The sequence below is a fragment of the Trichoplusia ni genome, chromosome 26 (genome assembly GCF_003590095.1).
Source record: "Trichoplusia ni isolate ovarian cell line Hi5 chromosome 26, tn1, whole genome shotgun sequence".
Lineage (NCBI taxonomy): Eukaryota > Metazoa > Arthropoda > Insecta > Lepidoptera > Noctuidae > Trichoplusia > Trichoplusia ni.
Genome location: NC_039503.1, coordinates 4,555,534 through 4,578,731, shown reverse-complemented (window position 1 = coordinate 4,578,731; position 23,198 = coordinate 4,555,534). Strand labels below are relative to the sequence as shown.

General features: G+C 39.2%; 2 protein-coding genes across 3 annotated transcripts; one reads left to right on the top strand and one right to left on the bottom strand.

Annotated features, from left to right (window-relative positions):
* Nucleotides 1-1,580: 1,580 nt before the first annotated feature.
* LOC113505634 (zinc finger protein 22-like) lies at nucleotides 1,581-7,050 on the top strand. 2 transcript variants are annotated; one of them, XM_026888438.1, is made up of 6 exons: nucleotides 1,581-1,970; nucleotides 2,473-2,873; nucleotides 3,528-3,699; nucleotides 4,082-4,223; nucleotides 5,312-5,492; nucleotides 6,466-7,050. In XM_026888438.1, the coding sequence occupies exons 1-6, from the start codon at nucleotides 1,800-1,802 to the stop codon at nucleotides 6,650-6,652; spliced, it is 1,254 nt and encodes a 417-aa protein (XP_026744239.1). In that variant the 5' UTR covers nucleotides 1,581-1,799; the 3' UTR covers nucleotides 6,653-7,050. The 2 variants fall into 2 exon arrangements, with proteins under 2 accessions (XP_026744239.1, XP_026744238.1); XM_026888437.1 differs by having other exon boundaries at nucleotides 6,457-7,050.
* Nucleotides 7,051-9,483: 2,433 nt separating this feature from the next.
* Nucleotides 9,484-18,583, bottom strand: LOC113505664. The gene is made up of 10 exons (XM_026888466.1): nucleotides 18,494-18,583; nucleotides 18,085-18,150; nucleotides 17,608-17,676; nucleotides 16,858-16,995; nucleotides 13,371-13,439; nucleotides 12,877-12,993; nucleotides 12,219-12,334; nucleotides 11,197-11,378; nucleotides 10,023-10,206; nucleotides 9,484-9,687 (listed from the first exon to the last, which is right to left on the bottom strand). Exons 1-10 carry the CDS (start codon nucleotides 18,515-18,517, stop codon nucleotides 9,552-9,554), a joined length of 1,101 nt encoding a protein of 366 aa, XP_026744267.1. The 5' UTR covers nucleotides 18,518-18,583; the 3' UTR covers nucleotides 9,484-9,551.
* Nucleotides 18,584-23,198: the final 4,615 nt, after the last annotated feature.

Here is a 23,198-nt window from a genome sequence, read left to right as displayed (position 1 = left end):
GTTGAAAATAAGTTTCATATTTTATTTCATATTAGTCTTTATACAATTAAGCTGCCATAATCTAACTTTAATTGATAATTAAATCATTCTCAAGCATGTTCCATGTGCTGAATTCAATACGAAGTTTTCTTGACTTTTTGAGCAAAAAAGCGTTTTTTTGTTGTGTCAATTTTTTTTGGCGGAATTGGCAATGATGGTCTGACCTCTGCCATTTCTTTAAGCTAATGATGTAACTTGACTCTAAAATAAAGTATTGAAGTCAAGTAAAAATACATATTTGCCCAGCACTGGGTCACTAAATAGTTATGTTGTGAGTTTGGGGCCTAAACAGAAAAGTACTTTTTAGTTCTCATTTTTTAACAGTTTTTTAGACTAGTACGAAACAGTTATAAGAAATGAGTGTGTCAAACGTTTATTAAACTCATTTGAGAGTACGACCACTGCATAAAGTAGGTTAGCAGTACTATGTAACACTCACTTTCATGTCCGTTTTTTTTCCTCTCAAAGCGAAATTAAAGACACGTAAAGATTAATTAACTCGTAAAAATATATATAAAAACGTCTTATTCAAATAAATATAACACAAAATACATAATATTACACTTTTACGCTGTTTTTCAATCAACTTCATCAGAAACGAGTAACGGAAATTGCACATAATTTTATATGAATAGTATTAGTGTCTACCGTATATTATCATGACGCCGCAATCACAGATCGCTATATCCATCGTCTTACAATCGTATTAAATAATCAATTCGTATAAATCGGCATTATCAAGATGATAACGTGATAATTTATATCTAAAACAAGTTTCGTCCTTATACAAACAAAAATAACTTAGTCATACTTACAGATATGAATCGGCGCGGAGCACACAGGTGTAAGAACTCTATTAACAACTGATATGTAATCTAAAGATTAATTAATAATTCAACGATACAACGACCGACCGACTAGCCGATGTCACCACGATTGACGTTCGCCGCGCGGCCATTTTCCGCTTACGTTTGAAAACCTGATATTTTATCAATACATCGTTTCCCTCAAAAGATTTCAAAATTTTAACTTGGTATACATTTAAACGTCAACATAAATATACAAAAATATAAAAGGAATTTAATTCAATAAATTATCATTCCAATTGAGGATCAACTGTACAAAAAAATGGATAAAAAGATTTAATAATGTCGTACGATTATTTTGGACAACCGTAGTTTTTGAACGACACGTTATTTTTACGTTTAGTTACTTACAAATTAAAATTGTTATCATTTCATTTATTTTCTTTATAATGATGTCGAAGTTCACTTAACAATACATTTGAAAAATACTTTTTATTGAAATCAATTCACTCTCAGTTCCATATACTGCAAAGACGACATTTACTTAAAATTAAGTAGATTAAGTGTTACATGTGAAACGATGCCGATGAAACAAAATGTTTTTCTTGCGTCATCAATTGACCTAAAAACAGATATGTTTCTAAGCATGAAAATTGGATAACATGTGGCAGCTCTTTTTTCCTCGAAGATTATTTGCTTAAGTGCGATAGAGACAGCAATAATTTCAATCACTTGTCCATGATACCATACTTCGATTTCATCTTTTCGTAAATAAAAAATAACTTCATTATCAAGAAGACGCCGTCTTTCATGTACTTCGCTGTTTCAAATTAAAAATAATATTTAAACTAATAAGCAATAATCAAAATGGCTGTTACTTAATATATAATAGATTTAAAAGTATTTTTAATGTAAAAAATTGTTTGATTTTGTTTATAAATATTGTTTTCAACCATGGCGATTGAACTCAAGAAAGCAACAAGTGATTCAAACAAATCTCAAGAAATAACGAGTTTAGTTGAATATTGTCGAGTATGTACAACTCGCAGTAAGAATATGAGTTATTTATTTGGTCCTGGAAAGAAGAATATTGTTGATAAAATATATTATTGCACGGGCGTTCGCGTAAGTATTGAGTGTTTACATGAATGTTTATTCATTCTTGGACGATAAAACAGACCTCTCAATAAATTAGATGGAACCGTGTATTATAAAAACTAAAATGAGTGTAAAATAGAGAATTTGAGTAGTGGCAAAAATATGATATGCTTTGCAGGGGGACAAAAATATTGTACATTGAAATTCATTATCTATCAACTTGTGGTAGGTCATGAGCGATCTGGACAATCGCTATTAAAATAAAATACAAATAATTTAAAATTGTAAAGAAAAATTCTTGTTAGAATTGATAAATTAATAAAGGAATGACTTCATGAAGCAAATTAATAATCATAGTCATTTATTTCAGTCCCAACCAGACTCTTTAAACATGAGATCACTCCCAATTCTGATTTAGATCATAGTAATATAAAACTTTAATTAAAATATATTTTTTACAATAAATTAAACTAAACTATAATATTACTACCAAGAAAATATAAAAACGAACAACATTCTTTAATTTCAGCTTAAAAACGAAAGGGATTTACCGACACACATATGTCCCGTATGCCTCACCCACTTAACAATAGCATGTAAATTCAAAACTTCATGCCTAGAAGCTGACGGAGCCTTCCGCAGTCTTGTCATCAACACCGAAATCAAAATAAAGGAATGGAGACTCATATTAGACGGTTTCGATGATGATATCTTAGTTAAACAAGAGTTTGACGTTGATTTGGAATCCGATGATGACCGAGAAGAGACAATATTACCAAGTAATGAGGACGGTTTGGAAGAGATTTTAGATCAAAGTGAAATTTTGGATGAGTCTGCGGTTACGGAGAGCGAAAAAGATACGGTAGCTGTTAATGGAGTTGATGGTGTTGAGAAAAGTAATGCAATTGGGTTGAAGAAAGATGGAATTAGGTATGTTAAATTATCATCATTCTTCAGGTCTCAGTCAAATGCTGGACTTTGGCCTCTAACATAGCACAACACTAATCTGATCTACTGCTCTCCTTCTCCAATCCTCATCGTCATTCCATTTTAGTCCACTGCTGGACATAGACCTCTTCCATGGCACGCCAATGACCTAGATCCTCAGCTATCCTTCTCCAAGCTCCTGCTGGCTTACAAAGGTCGCCACCTAGCCTGGCCACAAGTGTTTTATCAATTTATCTTTATGGCAACAAAAATAGGCAGATACTTATGAATGCAGGAATTAACAAGTGGTATAGGTATCCCGCCAAAGTCACTGTGAATGCAGTGTCACTCAATATCTATATCAGCTGTTTGTTAATTTGACTGTTTTTTTTTATTTGATTGACACAAAAGAGCTCAATTTTGCCGCCCTCATGATAGTGGCGCCCGGGGTCCCCCCCCCCCATCGCTACGCCACTGGATTGTTGCTTCTATATTGGGGTGAATTATGGCATATTCATTGGCCATTGTAAATACAATTTTGGCCCTGGGCTGGATCCATGTGATCCACGCTAGAGAGTCGTGGACGAATTCGGGAAATCCCTTGCCCAGTAAAGGAACACCACACGGCTAGTTTCAAATCATTGACTACTTTTCCAGCACACCATTAGTCCGAGGACGTCCAAAGAAGACAGATTCCCCTCGTCGCCTCCGTAAATATAAATTCAAGAAGCTGTGGTGTGAGCCGTGTAATATCAAGTTTGATACCAAAGAACAGTCAGCAGCACACAAGAGAGAACAGCACAAAGACAGTGAGACATGGGTGTGTGAGGTGAGTAGAGAAGGAAAGAGTATTTATTAGAAGACTAGCTGTTACCCGTGACTTCGTCCGCGTGGTTAGGAAATGAAAATTTTGTCTATTTTGATAGTAACTACCGTGAGAATGATTCATTATTAAATGATGTAATGGTTTTCTCACGTATATTTATCGGGGTAGCCCAACTAGTTTCGGACCCAACCGGAGTCCTTAATCATGAGCTGACGCGGTGGGATCGCGAGTCGACAGAGAGTTGTTCGATTCCCACCCGAAGAAATGTTTTTGTGATGAGCATGATCATTCGTACTGTGTCTAGGTGCCTATGTAGCATACATACAAATCTTTCCTCTTTGTAATATAAGTGTAGATGTATAAATATATCGTAAATATTCATCAGGTGTGCGGCAAGATGTTTGTCCACCGCGCCTCGCACTACACCCACGTGAAGTCGCACCAGCCGCCGCAGTACGCGTGCGACACCTGCGATTACAAGACCTGGCACAAGTACGACCTCGTCAAACACATCAGGATACATACTGGTCAGTAAAGAGGTTGGATATCGTAATGAAACTATTTAAGATATAGTTACCGGCACGGATCTTGAGCGCTGACCTTCACCTGCGCAGAAGTGATTGTTTGTGTCCCTTTAGCGGTATGAAGTGAGGCGCGGGGCGGACTCAAGTGCAGTGATTGTCCCGCAGCGCATCGCGTCATAGCCGACATGAGGGACGAGTTGAAATTCGTTCTTTGCTGCAGTTGCAAGCACCTCAAGACGACGAATACGCACAATTGATTGGCGTTTTATTTTACGATGCGCAAAGCGATCCCTACTCTTCCGCCGAGCGCTCAAGATCCGTGACGGTAAATATACCACCGTTTCTGAAACAGCGTTTGTGTGATACACGAATGCTTGTCCCGAGTCATCGACTGACATTCTGCTTGACCAAAAATAACGACTTTTAGATGTTTACTAACAATTTCAAGCAATTACTTTGTTTCTGTAGGATTTTTGACATTGTGCTCCTTTGACGTGCTGCGTTTTTGAGTATGTGCGCTTTTGATAATTTGCGATCGTTTGAAATTTTGCGCTTTTGACGTTTCGCTCCTAAACGAGACCGGTGCCCCTCAGTAGTAGGGTGCTGTCTTTTCACTATATACAGCCTGTTGTCCGACGGACAGACAGATATTGACCTCTCAGTTATACTTGCAGTTTTTTCACGAATTATAATCTGATGGGCGGGTGGATGGACAGACATCGGACCCTTAGTAATACTTTACGTCTTTTTCGTTCATTGCTGAAAGTTCTGTCCATTTTGACGACCTCCGTGGTCGAGTGGCGTACGCACCGGTTTCAAGGTATCGCTAGCTCTGAGGTCCTGGGTTCGATCCCCAATCGGGTCAATGTAAAAAATCTCATTTCTACATTGTCTCGGGTCTGTGTGTTTGTGGTACCTTCTTTGTATCTGAACTCCATAACACAAGTGCTTTAGCAACTTACTTTGGGTTCAGAACAATGTAGTAAGTGATGTTGTCTGCATTAAAAAAACGCCTTAACAGACTCCCAGTAATAATTTAATCAACTTTTTATACAAGGACCCCTAAAAAACCCCCTTTATCCCCTCCCCAGGCCACAAGATGTATCAATGCGAGTACTGTACAGCATCATACTACACGTCGTCGAACCTTCGCAGTCACATCCGACGGAACCACATGCATCAGCGCCCTCACGAGTGCAACATATGCAGGCGAACGTTCTTCGACAGAACGAAGTTGAATCGACATGTTGATTCGCATTTGGAGATCAAGAGGTGAGTTTAATACTGTTGGTTGTCGGTTTTTGAGTTGTACTGTTGTTTAAATGGTGTTTTTATTTAAATTTTGAGGATATAAAAGTACCTTTTGGGGTCAATAAAAGCTCTCTTTGGGGAGTCGTTGAAAGCTCCCCTTGGGGTCGTTAAAAATATCTTTTTAACGATGTTTTAAAATGGCAATTATAATTCGATGTAAGAACTTGAAACGTCTCGATTAAAGTACTTTAAAAGGAAAAGGAGTCATTCCTATCAGTTACCAAATGATTAAAATGTTAATATGATAATAATAATAATCCACAACTTGTCCATAACGCCATCTAGTTTCAATCTAAGTAAACTTTTACTATGGCATGGCCAGACAACTGTTAAACATACTTATAGGTATATTTCTGAATACATACATAATAAGAAATTACAACCAGACACAGAACAAAGGATCGTGCTCATCATACAAACATTTGTCTTGAGTGGGAAACGAACCCACGATTTCCAGTATAGCAGTCAGTACCACTAACCACGAGATCAACAGTCCTGTCAAAAATGATAAACAAATTATAATTAGAATCCTAAGTCGATGCAGAACTTTTGCAAAATATGTGCGAAAAAGAGTTAAGACCATTATACTGTTAAATCTTATGTGGACTTTCTATAATTACTAGCTGTTACCCGCGACTTCGTCCCCGTGGGTAGAAGATATAAGTTATGATTTATACCTGCCCTTTTTTTTTCACATTTTTCATTGCATCTTCGCTCCTATTAGTCGCAGCGTGATGGTTTATAGCCTAAAGCCGTCCTCGATGAAAGGTCTATTCAACACAAAAATATTTTTTCAATTTGGACCAGTAGTCCCTGAGATTAGCGCGTTCAAACAAACAAACTAACTCTTCAGCTTTATATATTAGTATAGTATAGATTATTATGATATATACTAATAAAAAATTCTAACATATTAACACCCCAGTCCTCCCAGATTTGAATGCGAGGTCTGCCACGCGTGCTTCACCCGCCGCTGTTACTGGAAGAAGCATCTGCTGAGGCAGCATGACGTCATCACCCCCCCTCAGAGACCTGGACGGCAGAAGATCAACCTCGTCATAGGGGAGTACCTTGTACAGAGCAAGCAAGATGAACTAGGTATGTGTAAAGAGAAAGTTTAGGATTTGTGACAGAAAGAAAAACGCATTCAGCGACTTCTAAAAAGGTTGAATATTCATGATGGTTAAACGTTTAATGCTACTTCTGAGCGGGTAAGAAAACACTGTTTTGTTCATCATCGGCCTAGCCTTTGTAGCCAGTTCAAACGGATGCAGCTAAGTACACATTTACAAGAAGCGAAAAAAGTAAAAAAAGGGCCTCGCAATCACTCCGAAAGGAGCGAAACTTCTAAATTCGAGTGGAATGTATTCACTCTCGCTTTGCCTCTATTCCCCCAACCCAGGAGCATCGAAAGGTTTAACAAAACAGTGCTAAGCTATAATGCGGCTGTTATTCCTACATCTTTGACAGTTGTTACAGGTAGTCAGAAACTTGAAAGTCTGACAACCAGTCTAACTAAGGGGTATCGTGTTGCCCAGGTGACTGGGTTGAGCAGGTCAGATAAGCAGTCGCTCCTTGTAAAACAGTGGTACTTAGCTGAAACCGGTTAGACCGGAAGCCGAGCCCAACATAGTTGGGAAAAGGCTGGGCCGATGATGTAAGCAGGAGACAAAATGACAATATACCGTGACTTAAGAGGCACACTACCTCTTAGTGTGCCTCTTAAGCCACGGTGTGTTATATAGCCTCAGCAGAGGCTTACCATCAACTTAAGTAGTTTGACACCAGGTTGTACATCAACCATAGGATTTGTGGGAAGAAGAAAGACATTGGTTGTTTGTTATTAGATGTGTTACAAGTAATAGGCATGTGTTAACTCCATGGTTCGAATAGATGACAAGTTTATATACACCGTGATGTTTTAGTCGTCTTACAAAAGCAGCCCAGTTCATGTATCCAATGACTAGAACACGTTCATGATAAAAAAAATAGGTATTTATGAGATTTGAATAAACTTAAAATGCAATTTTTATTCAATATTATGATGCAATTCGTAGTTTTTTAGAAACACAGCTCTGTTGCGAGCGCGGTCCGAGCATTGTAACAATGGTGAGGGGCGCGGGCGGCGGCGTTTTTATCATTTTTAAGAGTATATTTCAGATTTCTCTTGTTTAATTTTTCTTCGTACTTATTATATTAGTTGATGATAAAAAAATAATCGCGCCTAGGGGTATTTTACGTCGGATACATGAACTGGGCTGCTTTTGTAAGACGACTAAAAAATTACCGTGTATATTTTAGTATTGCCATCTACTTTAAATCAATTATAGTTATTGCCCACACATGTCTATTACTAAATAAAGCTAATAAATATTCAAAAAAACGACTCCCGCTTAAGGAGTTTGATAATACCTGTAACGACTGTTAAATATGTATAAATAACAGCCGGGGCCCACAATATAACGTGTCTTCCGAAACACGGAGGAACTCGTTATGATATATATGGTCACCCATCCACGGACCGACCGCACCAAGCGTAGCTTAACCTGTGATCGATCAACTTGTGCAGTTGTATCTTAGACACGAAATCCTTCTACTTGGATAATTGTGCATTCTGTTTTATCGTTCAACATATAAAAAAATACTTGCATTCAGGCTATTTGGCAAAAAAAAAATCTAGGTTGTCAGACAGGTTTCCCAAAAATATTGAATACGTATCTCTCATTTTATCACATCATTCGAAAGTTAGGAAGAAAGTGCACTTTAGATGATGAAATGTTTAGCAGTAGGGGCTAGTAACATCACTTGTAAGTAAGGCCAACGAGACGAGATAAAAAACGTAAACAAGCGGACCGTTACTGAGTTACATTGCGATAGCGAGGGATTATTATTCCTGTCCTTAGCACTCGTACGCGTAGTTATGCGTGAATTGGTAGATGACAGCTGTCGTTATGTGTTTCGTGGTACAAGAAGTCAGTACGGCAGTTGTCAACGTTTAGTCCGCCATGTTGTGAACAAGTTCATTCCTTCATTTTTGTCAAAATTAGGACTTTATAATGGTTTATTCAAATAAAAATGTTATGAACACCTGAAAGTTTTTTTACATTCTTTATCTCGTCTCGTTGCCCTCGTTGGCCTTATAGTAAACGCGTACTGGTAAGTGACGTCACACGAGATTTTATTTCACTGTATCCCTTTCTTTTTTATTTACGAGATCAATATTTTTTGGAAATCTATCTGACGGAACAAACAGACTTTTTTCACATTCAATATTCCATTGTCATCAACACATATTTCTCTTGGAAGTATGTAATTAAGAACTTATATCGCAATAAGTAGGTTGTTCCCAATATAATAATGTACAAAATATTTGTTATTGTGACTGTATATTATTATAATAGATATAAACAGATATAAATATATGTTATACGTATTTTGTTGTTTTATTTTCTGTTTAGAACCCCATTTAATTATTTTTCAGTGAAAACTCGTAATGTATAAAATAATCTTAGTCAATCCCAGCGTTTGTCATCCCAAGACTAGGCTAAGGCCTCTCCACTCAGGTACCTTTCTCTGAACACTAAAAAAAGGTTTTGTTGTGTTTCCCGTAAGTAATTTAATTTATGCTTAGTTTCGGCATGTCCTGAGAAAAAAATAATGTTTTTTTTGATAAACTACTCCTGCACCAACGATTTTAATCCTTAGGTTTCACAAATATTCAAGTCACATGCACGAAGACATCCAGACTCAGGACAAGCATTCGTGGATCACGCAAACACGGGGATCGAACCCGGCGTGGTGACAACGCGACAACGACATACAACCTATAATTTATACATACAAACTCGCCTTTATAATATTAGTATTATGTTCAAAATATTCCACAAATTTCACACAACGCCATCTAGTCTCAAACTACTTGAACTAAGCAAGTCAATTTCTATTGGAAGCTTTCCACAGCTACTTATAAATGAAACGCCACCACCACTCAACATACATATATTTATGCTGATATCCTCGCTAATCGGAGCGCAGACAGCGATCAGAGCAACGCTTGAGGCAGTCAGGGTCGTTGCGACAATGCGCGCGGCAACTCGCCTGGCACCGCGTCAATGTACGCACGTTGGTCCGGGCTAGTCGCTCGTCAAACATGACGCTGTAATGGAATAAAGTGGTAAATATTGGGTTAGAAGGAGGTCTTATATACCGGCAGGCAGAATATTAATCTATACTAATATATAAAGCTGAAGAGTTTGTTTGTTTGAACGCGCTAATCTCAGGAACTACTGGTCCAAATTGAAAAATTCTTTTTGTGTTGAATAGACCATTCGTCGAGGAAGGCTTTAGACTAAACCATCACGCTGCGACTAATAGGAGCGAAGATACAATGGAAAATGTGAAAAAAAACAGGATAGGTATAAATCATAACTTATATCTTCTAACCACGCGGACGAAGTCACGGGCAACAGCTAGTAAATATTAAATGCATACCTGTCTATAAAAGGCACAGATGTACAAGTGGCTGCGTCACAGTGTAGCACCGGAGGAGCGACGGCAGCCATGAGGGAGGCGTCCTCTCCCACCACGTACGGTATATGGTCGATGTAGACTCCGTCGAACAGGCACAGGCGTTTCATGTACTCTTCTGCGTGGGTAAACATTGTTGGAGGCGTGCCTGGAAGGTTAATATGGGGTAAGGAGAAGGGAAAAATAAAATTACATTTTTAAAGTGGTTACCAGAGGATTCATCATCGGCCTAGCTTTTTCCCAACGATGTTGGGGTCGGCTTTCAGTCTAACTAGATTCAGCTAAGTATCAGTGCTTTACAACGAGCGACTGCCTATCTGACCTCCTCAAACCAGTTACCAGAGGGTTCTGGTCCACAAATATTTCTTAATAGTTCGCTCATCTGGCACTCTTCTAGGAATATTGTTGAAGAGATTTTCAGTTAATAAAAAAAAAACATATTATTCGACCAACTTTCACACAGCGCCATCTAGTCTAAAACTAAACAAAGCTTGTATTATGAATACTAGACAATTGATTAACATACTTATTTCTAAATCCATAATATAAACATTTGTCCTGGGTGGGAATCGAACCCACGACCTCCGGTATAGCAGTCAGGACCAGTCAGGACAGTCTACATTTACTCTTGTAGGATTTTTTAACCTAAGACGAGACATGAAACTGGACCTTCTGGTATAATTATAATATATTCTGGTAAACAGGCACAAATCGATACTAAGCTTTTGCGATCAATGATCTACAGTTCAAAACGTAAAACGGAAAAAGCTTGGTTTAAAATTCTCCCAATTACATAAAAACGAAATCGATTGCACGGATAGCCAAGTTTTTCAGGTCACCACAGCAAACCCACTGAACGCGACGTATTTCGGTTGCAATCCCTGCGTGATCCAAAAAATACTTGTCCCGAGTCTGGGTGTCTTCGTGCTTGTGACTTGCAAAGTGAAACTTTTCGCGACTTAAACTCCTTAATACCGTTTATTAAAGAAACAAATAGGTATTTAGGTCACTAACACATAAGCAAAAGGAGGTTTCTCAATTCGACCGAACCTAATTAAGTTTTTTCACAAAGATTTTTATACAACATTGTTTGCAAGTTCAGTCAGGAAACAAGAACAAGAATAAGTAATAGACTTACCAACAGCATAATATCTCGTGTTGCACATATGTTCCTGTATAAGATCAGATCTGTTGTGGAACCACCCGATCAGCCACTGCAAGTCCTCAAACTTCGTGATCTCATCGTTGATGACTTTGCGCGTCAGTCGAAGGTATTCAACGTCCGCCTCGATCACAGACTCATCTTTATCTTCACCGTAACTGAACGAAAGAGGTTTGTTGAGTCAATGAATGAACTTTGCCTGTACGGATAACCGAGGTGTCTTTCTCTCAAATGTTGTATGGAAGAAGAAGACATGTGGACAATATCACATACATTGTTCTGAACCCAAAGTAAATTGCTAAAGCACTTGTGTTATTGAATTCAGATACAACGAAGGTACCAAACTAAACTAAACACGCAGGACAATGTAGAAATGTGAATTTTTACATTGACCCGACCGGGGATCGAACCCGGGACCTCAGAGCTAGCGACACCTTGAAACCGGTGTGTACGCCACTCGACCACGTGTTGCGTGTGCGCATGTTGCGCCGAGCTCAAGTAAAATAATTGGGATAAGGGCAGGGGAATGACGATGATGATATAGCAGCAGACAGGGAGCATGCTTTTTTGGTGGTTAAATAATAAATTAGAATGCACGCTATCAGATACATACGGAACAGCAAGGACAGCCGACTTGTGTACACAGCTATATGGCACGATGTAATATATTTTATTATTTTGATTAAATGCTTGACTGTACGAGTAAAATTTGCTATAGAGGAGGCTTAGTACGATGGCTATTCACCTACGGATGCTAAACCGCGATCAAAAATGATTTCATTGCTAGTCCTAAACTTATGACATAGATGGTCACCCATCCACTGACAAACCGTATCAAGTGTAGTAACCTCGATCGATCAACGAGTGCAGTTGTAGGTTAGCCCAAGTTCCTGAACAAGTCAAGTCACTATAGATCCAAAGTTTCAAAAAGTCGTTCCTATGGAGAAGAATCGGCAAGAAACTCCATAAATTACTCTTTCAAGTTAAATAACACTCACTTTCTATACTGCATCTTGAGAATAGCCTCTGACATATGTATTCTGAAGATGACTCCAGGCCTCAAGTGTGCTTGGTACAGGTCCTTTGGCATCTCCACGTAACCTGACTCCCATTCCTGAAAGAAGAACGAAACGTCTTTTAAAGAAGTTCCATGCCAAAAGCCGAGAGTAAAAGGTCACCATGACAAATAGCAGAAAAAAAACTTTCTTCCTTCTTTTCTCTCATCTCCTGAACTAAGGAATTTTATCATTATGCCTCGAGGTTTTAACAAACATTCAAGTCACATGTACAAGACACCCAGACTCAGGACAAGCATTCGTGGATCACACAAACGTTTATTCTTCTCAGAACGAGCCCGCGCCACGTCGCTTGGTCTGGTAACTAGGCTATAATTGCAGTCGTTAGAAATAAAACTATTATTACTATTTACCAGCTACTGCCTGCGGGCCCGTTAGCTACAAATCATAAACGATCCCACGGGAACATAAAATTCGGGTTAAATATGACTTTCCCATTCAATCCAGTTTATAAACTATCTGTGTACCAAGTTTCGCCTAAATCCGTTCACTGGTTTTTGCGTGCAAGAAGACAAAACATCCATGCATACAAACTTTCGCGTTCATAATATTAAGTAATACAGTATTATTTAAAGCTTACCTTGACACTGGGCTCGTAGACATCATAATTGCTCTTGTCCTTATAAGACTTCTTCTTTTTGGTGTCGTCCTTGCCCTGTCGAGCTATCGGCACCTCCGTGCTTGAGGAATTCTTTGACTATAAAGAAAAAGATATGATATATTCCAAAACTTACACACAACGCCATCTAGTCTCAAACTAAGCAAAGCTTGTGTTATGAGTTCTAGACAACTGATAAGCATACTTCTTATTTATAAAATATCGTGGATAAATTACATCCAGACACAGAATAATGAGCATGTGTCAGATGCTCATTACGGATTGTGATTACCGTAAAACGGGGTGGCATGCGTTTGCTTACAAAAAGTTCTTCAACACAATTATTTTATGAACAGGTTGAGAATTGTCATTTATAATCTTTATATTTTGTCTTAATAAAAACTCTGATTTTATCCACCCCAAAAGTACCTTTATTTACCGTCTTGCCATTAAGTATCTTTCATTGATTGACTCACATCGTCATCTGGTGGTGCTGTGGTAGCTCGCTGACGCCCCCTGCGTCTGCCCCCGCGTCCACGACGCCTCTGTGGACAAATAACAAAACACTTTAGCGAAATAATCACAAACGATTTCAACAAAAAAAAAAATGTTTTTATTGTAAACCAAATGGTTAAGTTAGAAGATAGGGATGTTGACAATTTTCTTTCAGTGTCCGGTTTGTAGGAGGAGCTCGTGGCTAAGCTATAACCGCATATGTGAAACGATCACAGGTTAAGCTATGCTTGACGCGGTTGGTCCGTAGATGGGTGACCATCTTTGTCATAACGAGTTCCTCCGTGTTTCAGAAGGCACGTAAAATTGTTATTCCTACATCTTTGACAGTCGTTACAGGTAATCAGAAGCTTGAAAAAGTCTGACAACCAGCCTAACCAAGGGGTATCGTGTTACCCAGGTAACTGGGTTGAGGAGGTCAGATAGGCAGTCGCTCCTTGTAAAACATTGGTACTTAGCTGAAACTGGTTAGACTGGTAGCCGACCCCAACATAGTTGGGAATAGGCTAGGCCAATGAAATGTCCTGTTTGTAGCTTAGTGCATACCTAATAATATATATCTAATATACGCGTCGTTTCCATTGCTCGCAAAACTAATTAATCAAATTACGATGACTGGAACTTAAGCCACAGCCCACTCTCCTAAACTTTTTTTTTGAGTTATCTACTCGCCACTGAGAATTCATTAGTCCTCCATTAAATTCATTGCCGTATCAGACGCTGCTAAACCTCGATTTTCCAGTGTTTGTAATAAAACTTTTCACTATCTATATCACTTACCTAAGTTCACATTGTGGAATGCAATAAACGTATAGATACATATATGCCTGAGGCATTCTCTGCCTACCCCATTAATGGTGTATGAGGAGTAATTAATACCACTTACTATTTTAAGAGTCAGTAAAAACTGCTTCCTGATAAATCAACTGTTATGAACTTGTGGGATAAGAACTTCCTCAACCACTTTTCTCACTCCATACTCTCCTGGACTTCAAACTAAATTGTGATCATGTGTTTGCTTGTAAGGTGTTTCTCTTTCCCTGTATGCTTGTATTGTCAGATCATTGCATGATTAAGCGACGAGCACATTTTATTATTCGTTTTTATAACTAGAAGTGACCTATTTTTACAACTTTGATGGCGCGTGGTTTTATGCCAAATCCACTGAGCGTGACGTGTTACGGATTCGATCCCCGCGCAGGACAAGCGTTTATTTTATCTACGAATGCTTGTCACTAACTAGATTCCGCTAGATGGATAGTGTTGCAGAGACCATATCCGGAGAGAGTGCTGTGATGATCAGATATGGGAGTGGCAAGTCACCACACATAGCCGAAAAAGATAAAGAAGTTTGGAAAAAAAATGAAACTCAAAAATCCCAAACAAAAATTTATTAACCCATTATTCCTCTACATCTTTAGGTTCAGTAATAGAATCGACAAAAACAATAGAGTTGCACTCAGCTGCGTCACACTGAAGCATCGGGGGCACCTCTACCGGCGTCACAGAATACTCATCACCTATCACATACGGGTTCCCATCAATCCAGAGAGCGTCAAACAGGCAGTATATATGGACCTTAATAGTCATGTAACTGATGAACTTGTATATACGGCCCCCACATTCACCCAAATGTTCCTTGATACTCTTATCAGTTTTATACATCAGCAAGAGATTATGAAACTTCGTTATCTCATCCATGACAACTTTTTTGATCAAATTCGTGTATATTATATCAGCTTCAATATGCCTTTCGGGATCTTCGTACATCCTTTGCTTGATCCGCAAAATGGCGTCTGACATCCGAACTCTGAAAATGACTCCTGGATTCATCTGGTCCGGGAGGATTCCGGGCTTTTTTGTCGAAGTGGAGAACTCAAGTATCCTGTCCTTCACTGGCTCTGGGTATGTGTAGTGATGTGGTCTTTCCCGTAGTTGAGGTCCAAGTAGGGTGTTAAATTTCCTCACATTCTGCGGCAGAAATAAGTCTTGTCAATTATGGTCCGTTCATATTCAATGTGCTGTGGCTTGGTGGAACTTTAAAGGTATTTTTTTGGGCAGTTGCATTGATCCCAACGCAGAGCAATGAAGATTAGTCAAATATATATTTTCTTAATTATTCAAAGACTGATTAACGGTAAAACGACACATGGCGAGGAAAGCTGGATCGCGAGCAGCTAGCTACGTAACCAAAGCTCAAAACCCTCTCTATGAAGAAGTCTTGTCCAGTAAGAAGGCATTTAAAACATATTTTTGAAATTTTTTTCACATTGAATAGGGGATTATGTTTTCTTCTATCACTGCTATCATTTAAAATATTAACTTTTGTAAAAATAGAGTAAAAAACGAGACTTTCGTGTCTTTTACGAAGCCACCCGAGTAAGTAGAAGTTATTCGATCAAACCAACTGATTGCGCGATTTGGCGTCTAGAACAAGCAGAATTTTGAAATTATAACTTGTGTTCTTTAAAGAAATAAGACATTTTTATTTGCTAGAAACATGGTATGGTATTACAAGATGGTACAGGAGTTTCATCTATCCTTTTAAATGGTTGTAACGGCTCTGCTCTTATGGATGAACTGTCATTCAAAAAATCCAAACATGGAGTTTTAATTAAGATTGTAAACCTTAAGGTTTATATAAACCCACTAGACCACCGTTCATCAAGAAACAAAAATGCTTAAGTCGACGCAAAAACTAATTGAAGCTCAAATCTCACGTTCTGCAGACTCGAAAACAGTTATTATACTTAATGACTTTTGATTTATTCAATAACACGCTGAATTATCCAGATCGCTCGACTAGTTTCGGACCTAACTAAGTTCGACTTACTTCAACTTACCGCCGCGACAGCTCTTAGTTAAACACTCTAGTTCGGTCTGCAACTAGTCGTTCGATCCCGTGAAAAACGCGTTAGTTAACCGTCATTACATAAATAACTAGCTTTTCGCCCGCGTCGAGGTCGGTTATATCGCGTTTTCAAGAGAACTCTTCAAGAGTCCGGGATAAAAACTATCCTATATTCTTTCTCAAGATCAACTCTATTTCTGTATCAAATTTCATTCAAATCAGTTCAGTGGTTTAGACGTGAAAGCGTAACAGACAGACGGACATACAGAGTTACTTTCGCAATCGTTTCCCTGGGACACACCGAACTTAAGTGCTTTCGTTTTTGTTGTTCATCATTTTTTTATTATGGGACTAGCCCGCCACACATGCCCGTCATTGCAACTCTTGTAAGCCAGGATCTACAATGAAACCAACGAAAACCACCGAAACACTTAAGTTCGGTGTGTCCCAGGGGGAACAATTACCCAGGGGGAACTTTTACCCAGGGGAAGCAATTACCCAGGGGTTGTTTATCATTGTTGATCCTGGTTTAAAGGAGCATCAATGATGGACGGAAGGTATGGCAGGGTTGTTACATTAAAAAGGTATATTATACCAACCCGAGCGCTTCTTTTAATCCTGTTATGTTCAGGGACTGGTTCCTGTTTGTAGTTGTTGATGTACTGGTCAAAACGGCTGAAATCGAAGGGGGCCCATGTGTCCACTGGAGGTTCGCCTTGAACATCGCTGGCTTCGTCCTGCAAAAGCAAATTATATGTAAGTATTTTTATAGTAAGTAGCAGGTCGCAAGTTGTCAGAAGTGGGTTTGATTCGCTCGCCCGTCGCGTCTGCTCGTGATTAAGGACTCGGGGATAGTTCAGAAACGAATCGGACGAGCCCGATAAATACGCGTAAAGAACTTAATACTTATACCGAGAGTAGTTTCCCAAACATGTAAGTCACACGAAGACATCCAGACTTAAGACAAGCAATCGGGGATCAACAACTTCACGCTCAGGGGCTTTGGCGTGGTGACTTCAACTACTCGGCTATCCGTGCAGTCAACATAGTTATAAATACCGGCACGGATCGTGAGCGCTGACCGTCACCAGAAGTGATTTTTTGTGTCCCTTTTGCGGTATGAAAGAGGCGCGGGGCTGACTAAAGTGCTGTGATTGGCCCGCAGCGCATCGCGTCATAGCCGTCACTCTTGATTGGTTGAAATTCGTTCTTTGCTGCAGTTGCATGCACCTCAAGATGTCGAGTACGCATAATTGATTGGCGTTTCATTTTACGATGCGCAAAGCAATCCCTACTTTTCCACCGAGCGCTCAAGATCCGTGCCGGTAACTAGACAGAGTATGAAATACCTTGGCATGAGGAGATTTCTTTGGCGTCACCATCAGATTGACAGGTTGCTCGTAAACATCATCTTTGATCTGTGGATACAATAAACGTCATTGCCGAGTGAGTGAGCTGGTTTCTAATACATATATAAAATTCTCGTATCACGGTGTTTGTTGTTAAAGTGCTCCGTAACAACTTGACCGATTCTCATGAAATTATCGTGTGCTAGTCCACATGGTGGAATGTGGAATCGGATAAAATATTTTTTCTGTACCCTGACAAAACATTGTTTGTTGGCGCAGCTAGTCCATATATTAAAATAATTACATTTTTTATTTATTAAATAAATTGCTATTTTTAAGTGTCGCTAAAACTCTAGAACGGCTAAACAGATTTGGCTAATTTCGGACTTAAAATATTCGCGAAAGTTCAGGGTAATGACTTTATCACATCCTGGTGTCAAAGTTTTAAACATGAACTGAATAAGCATTGGTACTTACATTGGGATAGTCGAAAGTCAAACTGGCGAAAGGATCGGATGCCACCAGGGTCGCGAAGACAACCAGCTAGAAGAATTGTGATTATTAAGTTATATAATTCAATTTCCAAAGCCCCTCTTGCAAAGTAACGGCCTTTTTTATAATTATAAAGCGACTCCTCCTCTTACAAATTAAATCCTTGTGTCGCGGGGTTTCACAGGCATTCAAATCACATGCACAAAGACACCCAGACTCTGAACAAGCATTCGTGGATAACACACTGAATGTCCTATGCGGGGATCGCGACACGTCGCGCAAATTTCGTTTAGGATGGTGATATCAACCACTCGGCTTCGGCTTTGTAAACCCCTGCTACACAAGGACTCAACTCCTTAGTCCGGGAGTCGTTAAAATAAAAATAAAAACTTACCAGGCTAAGACGAACGAAGCTCATGCTGTTTGGACCATTCACACTGACCAGTCGAGAGCTACTGAAGTATTAACTAAACCAAGTTCAAATCAAATCCAGGTTGTAAAATAATAGGCCTTATATTTTAATTGGGAGTTAATAAATTGGCAATTATTTTTTATAAGGATTATAACGCTGGTTAGGGCTCTGATAAGAGAGGATACCACTACGTTTTAAAATAATATTTCTATGATTGTAAAGGGTTACGAAATACAAGGTATACAGCGCCATCTCTCTTAGATACCCGCAAAAATATTACTTTCAGATGCTTTTTCCCCCGGGGTGAAACGCTAATTAATGACTTCAACCCACGTCGAGGGCAAGGCGTGGGGATATGTCGGACTTCCACCGACTAAAACCACCCCGGGGTGCTTTAGCCAGAGTCACGGGATGCTCGCCCATGCTCTGTCTATGGCTGACTTTAAATGCCTGGGTAGCCTCCCTAGTGGCAGAATCGCTGGACTGTCAAATGATCGAGACTGTGGGATTGTCCGAAACGGTTCCCGTGGCCCCGGTACGAGAAGGGCAAAGGAAGGAACCCCTTCCGCTAAACCCATGGAAGGATTTACTTGATAATTTCGATTTGCAGCGGGCAGGCTAGCCATTATAACAGCTACCTATTCTTACGTCACAGTTAGTAGGTGGGAGGTAGGTAGTAGTATAGTCACCGGCACGGATCTTGAGCGCTCGGTGGAAGAGTGAGGATCGCTTTGCGCATCGTAAAATTAAATGCGAATCAATTGTGAGTACTCGTCGTCTTGTGGTGCATGCAACTGCAGCAAAGAACAAATTTCAACCAATCAGGAGTGACGGCTATGACGCGATGCGCTGCGGGACAATCACTGCACTTAGTCCGTCCCGCGCCTCACTTCATACCGCAAAAGGGACAAAAAAATCAGTTCTGCGCAGGTGAAGGTCAGCGCTCAAGATCCGTGCCGGTAACTATAGTACACTTTTACTTTGATTATTTATTTATACATACGATTACATAGCCAGTCTGATTTGTTGAAAACATAATTCCATTAATTGAATTCCTGATTGGAATTAATCGTTTTTTAATAAATGCCTGGCGTATCTAAGATTTGATCATAACGCTAAATACTTCGGTTAATAATCTACGTTGTTCGATGAAGAGATTAAAACAATATATTGGATTGAAACCATGTAAGTAGGCATAGGTTTATTGATACACCGACGCGACAGTAAATGCTTAGTTATCTGATAATGATGTCCTCCTAGACGTTTCCGTCGACAGCGACAACCTGGCATATACTGGCAGCTTGGTTTCGATCATGTGCTCGTATGACTTGCGAAACGAAACTTGGTCTTGAACACGCGGTCACAAGTAGCGCAGTTGAGTTGTCCTTGCGCATTGTAAGTGTAATTGTAGGAGGGCTTGGTACGGGATTTTCGTAGCTGGCGTTTGGCGTCTAGTTAGGTAGGTACTAGTTAGGTGTTATGTATCTATGGTACTATCTGTGGCCAGCGGTTTCGTCCGCCACAAATCTTAAAATCGGGATGAAAAATACTATCCTGTGTTAATTCAATTTGTGATAAAACTCATTGTAATGGAAGAGAGTGTTGAGCTCCGTACTGAATTTCAAATTATTGTGTTGGCAATATTCGGAATAAGGGAAGTGTCATATGATGACAATTTCCATTCATTCATCGGCAATTTGAATTGCGGAATGAATGGAGATTCTGCCTTTTTCTTTACAAACTATGCGTTTATATTATCAGTAGGGATATGTGTATTCAGACATGTATGTGTAATCGTTCGGCCACGGCCGCCGCATCAGCTCATGATTAAGGACTCCGGTTGGGGCGGCAACTAGTCGATCCCGATAAATAAGCGTGAGTAAACAGTAATTATTTAAAATTACACAAGTATGGTCCGAGCATTTTCTGTTGATGTTAACTACTATAGTAGACAGGGCTGGATCTAGGGGCCCAGGGGCCCCGAGGCGTCGAGGCAACAAAGGAGTGGGGGCCCCCTTGGTTTAAGTATTTTCATTGTGAAAATTTTTTTTTAGATGCCTACTCAGGGGCCTGATCATAGTGGGCCCCTAGGCACTGGCCTGAAGCGCCTTATGGATAATGGCACTGATAGTAAACATGTCATTTAGCCGAGTGGCAATAGTGCTAACAAGAATAACTTGACAGCAGTAATCGCTCAAAAATGACTGGACATTTAAAGATATCGGATCAAGGCCGATAGGAATAGTCGCGAAGAATAATTAGGGAGCGAAAATGAGGCTGGTTTGATTCCCACGAGAGAGGACAAGTATTTGTGTTATCCACAGACGTTGTTCTGGGTGTCATTTGGTGCATGTGACTTGATTGTTTGTACAACCCCGCAACACAAGGCTAGTGCGGTAGTACTTAGTTTATAAAGCATCGTATGTTGTAGATTATCTGTACTGTGTGTTTTAAATTAAGAGAACAAAAGTAAACAAATCTAAATTGGAATAAACTTTATTTGAAACTTCAAAAATTAACAAACTAATCTCAAAATAAATTAAGAATTTACGTTGTATCCAATTCGTTACACATTATGTCAAACAGCAGCAAATATTTAAAAGCTAATCCTTACCTCAGTTCTTTAGGTAACAAGAAAACCTAAAACTACGAAAACAACGAATCAAATCGAATCTAGACTCAAATTGAACTTCCACAAAATTGAGACAACGCAACGGCACAGACAAAAATAGCGATAAATATTTAGCTAAATCTAGACAGCGCCGTTAAACCTTAGCTAAATTTAGCTTTAAGACAACACGAGAGGCACAGACAATTTTGCAATTGTTACGAACATTTTTATATCTATTATTTGTCCGTTAACTGGGCCTATTTCGTGTCTGAACTTCAAATCTATCGCGGTTAGTTACATTGTCAAAATTACGTACAAGTTCAACTTGAAATAGCAAATCTAAATTCTTGGAAACGCGTCTTCATAGTTTCAGTTTTTGAGGTTAACTTTTAGACAGTTGCTGTTTTTTTTTCGATTTAAGGCATTGAAATGTTGTGGGGCATGTCTTTATCGGAATCGCTAGGGTTCCCTATCTCGACTTTTGCTCCGTACGGGTCGCGCCATGGCTCCACCGGGGGTTCGGTACCCTCTGAAAAATAAATAATACAACAATATATTAAACAACTGTCAAAACGCCCTCTAGTGTTAAATAAAGCTAAAATTAGACAACTGACATACATATCCAGACAGAACAAATGATCACAAAGATTTGAGATGGGTTTGAATCGACCTCTGGTTTAGAAGTCAAGGCCACAAACTACTAGGCTTTTATATTTGACAGTTGCCATTTCCAATTGCGAAATGTGTGGGTTAACGTACAGTACGTACGTCCGCATTTATAAAATGTTTAAGTAGAATTTGGCCGAATTTGTTTTTTAACAAACCAGTACAATATCTAAATTGTGATAACATGTCACTGGTCAAAAATTGTTGAAACAATCAGCAGATTGCCATAAAGAAAAAAAAATGATTTGACAGACCGGCGAATAAGTGAGTCTAAACTGAATAAAAATATCAATTAAAAATCTTATTACAAAGCAACTATCACTTGATAAAAACTGCGTTGCCAAAACACAGCTCACTTGAGGATTTTAAAACTACGTAAAGTCATATCAAAGGCCTCAACTCTATCCTCGGTTTTAGCTGTCACCAGGTTCTCTACATCAGCTATTCAATAAACAAATAACATTTACCAGTGTCGTCGGCAGACATATTTATCGTTTCGTCGGCGCTCAGCGTTCGCGTAAAGGTCGGCTTCGCAGTCAACAAATACTGCTTATCACAAACCGCTCCATACAACTGCGAAAGCACGTTTACCTGCTTCGTAAACACACATTTGGTTATAGAAGTAACGTTCCCCTTTTGCAACATTTTGAAAAACCAGAGAAAAAAATCAAAGCAAATATTCTGACAGTGATTTGACAGTTATTCTTTTTCGAATTTGAAAATTTGAATTAAAAACGTTTCGTTGTACCTGTCGCACGTTTCTCAATATCGGTCGTCTTGTAAACATTTTCAACAAGTCACCAAGCCACTGGTTTTTATGACAGTGGTTGGTGACCCCAAATACGTATTTCTTCAAGCTCTGCACATAATACACTGATGGAGTGTTGGAAAAAATTGAAGCAAGTAGCTATTTGAATCGCACTTTTGAATTTGTGTACGTTCTGACAGCTGTTTTTTGTGGCCAGTTTGCTTTCGTGTTTTTTGTAAAAAGGTTTGATTTCAAATCTTGAATTAAATCAGAAGTTTCAGTTTGGAGAAGTTGATCGATCGCAGGTCAAGCAATGTGTGACACGGCCGGTCCGTATATAGGTAATCTTTGTAGTTCCTCCGTATTTCGGAAGGCACGTTAAATTGTGGGTCCCTGGTGTTGTATTAATCTTTGTAAGTCGTTACAGGTAGTCAGAAGCTTGAAAAGTCTGACAAGCAGTCCAGCCAAGGGGTATCGTGTTGCCCAGGTAACTGGGTTGAGGAGGTTTTTCATTGTAAGCTACATTATTAACTGTAAGGCTTTGCTAGGTTTTGAAAAACAGTCTGATGACAGGCGGATGGACTATTCAACCAATCAATTCAGCCTATCGAGGTCCACTGCTGAACTGGATTAGGCCTCTCCTTACTACTACTAACTTAATT